At 33.1% G+C, this 7,856-nt stretch overlaps 1 protein-coding gene across 1 annotated transcript; it reads left to right on the top strand.

The window, feature by feature from the left end:
- Positions 1-6,189: 6,189 nt before the first annotated feature.
- Positions 6,190-7,560, top strand: LOC111042223 (eisosome protein SEG2-like). Its single transcript, XM_022326768.1, has 2 exons — positions 6,190-7,051; positions 7,128-7,560. Exons 1-2 carry the CDS (start codon positions 6,659-6,661, stop codon positions 7,458-7,460), a joined length of 726 nt encoding a protein of 241 aa, XP_022182460.1. The 5' UTR covers positions 6,190-6,658; the 3' UTR covers positions 7,461-7,560.
- Positions 7,561-7,856: the final 296 nt, after the last annotated feature.

Below are 7,856 nucleotides of genomic sequence, written 5' to 3'. Positions count from 1 at the left end.
TAATAAAAGTTAATATAAAAAAAAATATTCAAGATCCATAAGCACGATTTTTTTTTTAAGTATTCAAAGTTCAATTTTTGCCAAAATTTATTAAATTCGAAATTAACATATCATTTTGTAGTTAAAAGATTATACAATGTTCAATTTATAACTAAGGATACAAATTTAAAACAACGGTTCTCATAAATAGTTTATACTGCGTAATCAAATAATGTAAAAAATATGTAAACACAATAATTACAAACATTTGATGTTCGTACTTTGATGAATATATTTAGTAACGCCAAGAATAACATTCGTTTTTAGTTTTTTTTTTTAATTTAAAAGTATATACACAAATTTTAAATTATATTGTTATATTTTGTACACACCATGACATTTACAAATGTAATTTTTTTGGCAAAAATTAATTTAACCTGCTGCTTACTGGCTACTATGTACTATTGTTCTAATCGCTAATAGTAAAATAAATTACATCACTACAATATATTTTGACATAATACAAAACACACATCATTTTTAGTATAATACGTACTTTAACTTCGTTCAGAATCTAAAACATGACTGGGTAAGATAAAAAATATAATTATAATTCACGCAGTATAAACTTAATAATATTTGGAACAGATATCGATTAATTTTATTGGTTAGATTAATTAATATTTCTATTAAAAATTGTTTCTACAAAAATCGATAATAATTGCAATTTATTTATTTTTTATAGGAACAATCTAAAAGGCGACCATGGTAGAAGTCTGCGTCAGTGCCCTAAGCTACTTCTACGGGTAGATTACTTACGATAATATTTGGTTTAATCAGTTCAGTATTTTGTAATTGTATATTATTTCTTACTTTTACGTTAATATATATTCAAAACGATTTTATTACCACAGTGTGCCGCCGTCCTCGTTTAACAAATAGTATATTAAAGCTCCACGTCCCCGGCTACGAGACTACACCACTTTCGGCCTGCTGTAGTATTTTCCACGACATTAATTGTGAGACGTGCGCTGTAGTCGCATACACCTCTCGACCGTCGGCGCCCAACTCTGATACTCTATAAGTGTCACTTGGTAGCACTCTGATGACCTGTAGAGTTGGTTCGCGGTATTTCGCCTGCAACTTGGTGTTCTGGTCGCACCGTAGTTGACGCAGCATCACCACAACCTCCCCGACGTCGTACCACTTTTTCATGCGGGACTGACCTTGCTCGATGGCTGGTCGTGCCTGATCCTGTTGCAAGCTCGGGTCGGCGCAATCGTCGCGGGTGTGACTATGGTCGAACATAACGCTGCCGTGGTTCCGGAGGGCTGTACCCGTGCAGCACCTCGAACGGAGACTATTGCTACTGCAGGCCTAGCTCACGGCCGAATGGAGATGTCCCTCCAATTCGGTCAAACGAACGTCCCAATGCTGTTGGTCGTCGGACATCATACTGAGCAGTGGAAGTATGGTTCTGTTCGCCCTCTCAACCTGCCCATTCGCCTGCGAGTGCCGAGTTGAGTTGAGGATGTGACTAATCCCTCGTTGCCGACAGAACTCTACAAACGTTCTACTTGTGAAACAGGTGCCCCGGTCAGTGATTATTCGGCCGGGTACTAGCGAATGGTAAATTCGGATGGGTTTTTCGTCTGAATTTTTAACGCCGATGCTGAAGTGTGTGTGGGTGTGCAATGTGAAAACGTCGGGTTTCCAATACGCCTATGTAGTCTATTATTGTATGACTATAGTCATAGTCTGGTGATCTATAAAAATTAAGTCAATGACAATATAATAAAATAATATAATCATATTACCATTATAATATTCAGTATAAGTCACTTACAATAAATAATTCATAACAGTATAAAAACTAAATAACAAATAATTTCATAAATAATTTAATTATGTTTGTACACATTATAATACACTAACTAAAATGTATAACTAGTGCAATTTATTCCGAGTACAAAATATGAGTTATGAGTAGCAGGTACCTGCAAATTGCATTTACCTACTTTCATAACCACTTTACTCAGACATCAAACGAGTGAATGTTAATTTGTTTAAACATGGTGTAGATAATAATATAAAATTGACATTAATTAAATATGTATACAAAAATAAATTGCGGTAACAGTTTATATATTTTTATTTTTTACTGTGTAAAACGGACAAAAAATCATCAACGTCAACATTTGTCAGCAACCGTTGATGTTCAACTTTGGACACCTTAGCACGAGTCTACGGAAATAAATAAATACATTTAATATGACAATCGAAATTTTTAATCTGATATAATAAACTATTACTAATTAGTTCCAAAGAGTTTGATCTTAAAATTGTAAAGTTACATATGCGGTTTTCCACATAGTCCAGAAAAGCTATGTTTAGTAATTTGCACTATGTTTAGGGACATATGTCATGTGTATAGTACATTATCACGTTTTTGAGTGCACAATTGAACACTTGACAGTCTCAAGGGCAAACGTCATCGGTTTTGGTGTTCAACCGTCGTAAAAAAACAAGTACGACGGCTAGGAGGTAGAAACAAAACAAGTTGGACGTAACGCTGCAACTGTTAGTTCCGTTTGGGTGAAAATAGTTTCCCTACGTCTAGCCCGACATTTTAAACATTGAACAATTTAAAATATTTTACACGAAGAAAGGAACACGGCCTAGACGAACGACACACTACCCGTGAACTTAATACTTCCGGTTAGTGCGAAATCTCACATGAGTCTTCAGTGAGTGAGTCTTACTTATATAAGATTGGGCACAAATGAAGCTTGATGATATCTCTCATCTTAATCGCATAAGTGTGCCCGGGGTGAGTCTTGTAACGATAGATGAAGAGCTATAGTCTGTGTTTTGTTGAAGCTAAAAATCATTCGATCCAATCAATATTTCATAAATATTCTTACGTAATATAGTGGTCTAGCGACTACAGGTGTCGTTGAATGGAATAGGATGAGGTGTATATTTAATTAATTTGCAACGCTTGAGGTATGAAGTTGTATTTATTTAGAATATAAAACAAATGTAATTTAAACTGTGATTAGAATAATCTGCACTGGAATACTGGTCACAATGTATTATTCAGAGTGCTCAGAAATATATCGAGTTGATTTGAATATTTTCTAAGTCCAAATAATAAAACCAAAAGACTGACTAGCGTGAAAGTGCTCTGGCTCTTCTCGTAAAATCACATCTGAATATGGGCATTTCGGGGGTCTCCTATATAGGTCTACAATCTACTTCTCCCAGCCCTCTAGATACGATTATTGTTCCCACGGATGCTGTGTCCGCCGACATTCGAACTGGGAAATACTAACGGCCCACGCCCCAATTATACGACTTTCCCGAGTGCATATCCTGGACGTTGTCATGTGTATAGTCGAAAATTGATTGTGTTATTCACAAGATTACTATATGCACCGTTGAATTATTGATCACAAGCGTGGCTAAATTTTATTACAGTATTTAAAGTAAACAAAATAGGCTTGGTTAAAATATAGTAAAGGTAATTGCTTATATTGCTTAATATTGACATATTGTGTAAAACCTGTACCTGGTCTAAGACACCAGAATTTGCCCCGGAAGTACCTTTAAAAGTGTGTCGCGGGACGCCAGTCCATAGCAAGTAAAACAAAAACTAATGCAAAGAATATTCTTTATAAGCATTCAATGTTTTGTCTTATAATTGTAAGTATATTTAAAGAGGTATCTTACATACATAATTTATTGAAATAATCGAGTAGTTATGCGTGATGGATAAAGACATTTTGTAGTAGGTGGCATTACAACTCAAGTCACCGACGTACGGACAAACTTAAACATCTTTTTTGCAAATTAAACCCTAAAATATGCGAGTAATAAAACACAATATTATAAATTTACATTTGACATTTGACATTGTTGATGCTGTCACAGCATCAAAATGTAATAATTATGTGCGTTATCACATAGGTAGGTGCATAATTACATAGGTATAAGTATTAAAATATAATTTAATTAATGCATAATAATTAAATTTAGTGTAATTTAGTAAATCACAGATATTTACGTAAAGTTTAAATAATACTATAGTCGATATTTGTTACGAGCGTGAGTCTATGGAAAAATACCTTAGTAAAAAATAGTCGCTGGCTGAAAATAAATAAAAATCAAACGCGACAACCATAGATGTTTCCAGGCAAGTCGGTATCGACGTCGAATAATAAACAATTCTTACAATTATTTAGTTTAGCTAAAAAAAACAGTTTATTTTATGGAATGTGTTACATTAATTATTTTTAAAAAACAATTTTTCTTTTTGCAACTTCGAGTCGCTACCTATTATTATAAATATCTTTAAAAATGAACTGCTAGCGACGGCGATCAGACGATGGAGATGATGACCGTCATAGGTAAGTACTTACGACCTGAAACGTAATCAAAACGAAATTGTTCGGTAAAGTACGATTGAGAACAGTTATTATACCTACATCTACGGTTTAAAACCACATTTTCAAGAATATTAAAAAACGATTTGTAAGATAGAGAACATTCTATTTTTCTTCCAAAATTAAAATTTTTCTTGACTTTTTCAAGAATATTAATTTAATTACACATTTTATTTATTAATTTTACACATTCAGTGAATCGTTCTATAGCTAAAAGATAATAATAGACCTGTAACGTTATCAATCGTTCCTAGCCATAGTATTAAATCAGATGATATTGAACAATGTACAAATAATTATAGATACTTTCTACATATATTTTTTTCTGAAAGTAATTTCGTTTCCGGAAACACAAATCAACAAAAAATGCACTGTTATTAACTTCAAATTTTATTTTTTCTAGTAGGTAATAATAATGGTAATAATATGATTATTGGTTTATTTTAAGATTTAAAAAAAGGTTTTGATTCTTTGAATCGCAATTTTTTGATTTAAGAATTAGATTTGTGACTTTCATATTTTTTTACATTTCAAATAGATCGTAAATTATTAAAATTGAAGAACATATAATTAATTAATTTAATGTAAATATTTGGAATACCTCTAGAAACAGTCGTCTTGGGTGTTGTTGTTTCTTATTCACGCAAGAGGTTTATTAAACTAAAAATTAAAGGAAATATTATTTGTATTACTGACTGCGATAAGTTGGTTATAATTGAACATAACAATATTGATGAATATTGTAAAACTTAGCGAATCAGTGTATCAATTATATAGAAAGCTTGATTTGATAATAATTTTCTAGAAACAGAATATTTAAAAAATGTAAATAGAATATATATTTTAAAAGATAATATGTAGAAATGTCGGTTATAAGTATCTAGTAGTACTTAAATATTTTGAACTTGATTTAAGAAATTTAAAATTAATTACCTATTTAAATTCTTTTTCACATTAAGATTATTCTGTGTAGCTTAGTTAAAATAATCAACAACAACTTCATCTTATTATATTTTAGTTTATAAGGATGTTATAATCATGATTTTATAAAATGTAATTTTGTTAGGTATTTTTTTTTCATATTTTGCTCTTTCATTATCTTTATACACATTTTATTCATTTTTTTTAAAGTTTTTGCTGTATCAACATATTTCTTCTAAATTGTTTTTGAACAATATCACTCATTCTGTATAGCAAGCTTAGCTGTTTGTAATATTTATTTATTTATAATAAAAACAGAGAACCATGTACAATTATATACTTAAATGTTATATATTTTCGAGAATTCAATATTTTAATTCATTAATATAAAATTGTTTTGTTAGTAGGTATACTGTTTTTGATTTCAAATAAATTATTATTATTATAATTATACCGATTACCAATTTAGTGGATATTAGTGCTAACCTTATTTTTTTTTAATTCATCACAATTATTGGAAATCAGGATTCGTTTCCACTATGAGTGAGTACTATAATGAATAGCTTATTAAATATATTTATTAATAGTTAAACAGACGGAAACTCAAAAATAATTAATTAAATTAAAAAGTTTACATTCAATTAACTTTTCAAGTTTTCAACTCATTAATGCTCATCCTTGCGTACAAGTGTAATAAACATTATAGACTGTGCTTTTATTATAACAATGCGAAAGATAACTTTGAATTTAATTTTTAATTTAAATTTAATTTAACCTATTTTAGTGTTTAATTTATAACTTATTGTAAAATACTATTATTTAAATAACATTACTTACAAACGAACTCCCCCGACGGGATCCACCTTGATGTGGTGGGGGAGCTTGCGGGCCTTTAACTAGGTCTTACCAAGTGGTCCCAACCCGGCTGTGACCTTAATCGGTTGGAGCCGGAGTTTCAAGAGCCGCCCTCGCCTTAACTGGCTGGGGTCGGCAGGTTGGAGGTAGCCTGCTAGCGCCAGCAAAGCCCTAGTGGAAGGAAAACCACGATAAAAAATTCTGAGTCGGCTCTTTCTCTGAATAGGTGATAGGAGAAAGGGCCGGTAAGGTCGGAGGCAGCCTGCTCGCGCTGAGCAAATGCCCTAAGGGAAGGACAACCCTGAAAAAAAACCCCTCAACCCCCAAACGCGTGAAGGGGGAGTACTTGGCACAGAGGTCAGTGTGTGTCCACGTGGAACCTGTGGGGACTTGGCACCCCCCACAGTATTTGCCTTCACTGCGGTACGCTGCACTGCCGCAGTGCGACGTTTTATTTCATGCCTACTCGTGGGAACAATATGGGGACAAAAGACCGGCTTGAGAAATTGGCAACTACAAACGAATCGGAAATTGGAAACATTGGAGATAACGGAAAACGGAACTACAACACTACTGCCCATGATGGGTCAATTGTTTTTATTGAACAAAAGATGTACGATGAGACCGACGACGACGATAACACTAATGACGACTATAATGAGACTATTGAGACTAATGAAGATGATGAAGATGACGACCACAACAACGATGATGGAAATGACGACGACAACGACGATGATAGAAATGACGATGACAATGATGATGATGGAAAGGACGACGACAACGACGATGATAAAGACGGCGACGATGATGACAACGACGACATACACTGCAGCAGATCTCCAGAGCGGGTATGTACATAGAATATTATATTGTATGATTTTAGTCTTTAAGAATTTTACACTTTTTATTTTATCATATTATTAGACCACACCAACACCAGTGCAACTCCATCACCGATCCTCACTGATCGACGCGATGGACCTGGCCGTCGATCGCAGGATCGAAGCTTTCTGCGGACCAATGCAACTACGGCATAAACTTGCACTTCATATCCAGTCATCTCCAGAGATCAATATTCTCCCACCCAAGTATGGCGGAGTGAACACTATCCGGCAAGTGCAGTCAAAAATGACTGAAATCCCAAGTGGACCTGCACGCAGATCACTTTGGAAGAGGTCCAAAAGACGGGTCTGGAAATGTTTCGTGAACGTGGCACGTAGAATATGTTTCTGCCAAAGTATTGTGAACGTGGAATAATTTATGTTCAACCTTCTATGCTGGTATTACCAGTAGTTACCACAGTCAGCCTGCACTATTTGGAGTACCGTTAACGTTTCAGATTGATGGTTTGCACATTTTTTATGAACTTTTTTCGTACGTATATATTTTTTTTAATTCTTTGTATTTGTATGCACACTTTAATGTACATTATTTTTTTCTTACTCGTTTACAAAATGTATTTTATTCAGATAACGAATAACAAACTAATAAACTATAAACTTTTTTTTCATTCGAAAAATATCATAGGTATATAAATATATAATATATATATTATCATGTATTCGATCATATACTTTTTGATGTAACTACTCAATTTTTTAATATTTTGTTTTTGATATGCATGATAGATAAGTTCATATATCTATAATAACG

Source organism: Myzus persicae, unplaced genomic scaffold (assembly GCF_001856785.1).
Source record: "Myzus persicae strain clone G006 unplaced genomic scaffold, MPER_G0061.0, whole genome shotgun sequence".
Lineage (NCBI taxonomy): Eukaryota > Metazoa > Arthropoda > Insecta > Hemiptera > Aphididae > Myzus > Myzus persicae.
Note: the sequence above shows the minus strand (reverse complement) of the source record. Positions and strands in the feature narration are given on the sequence as shown.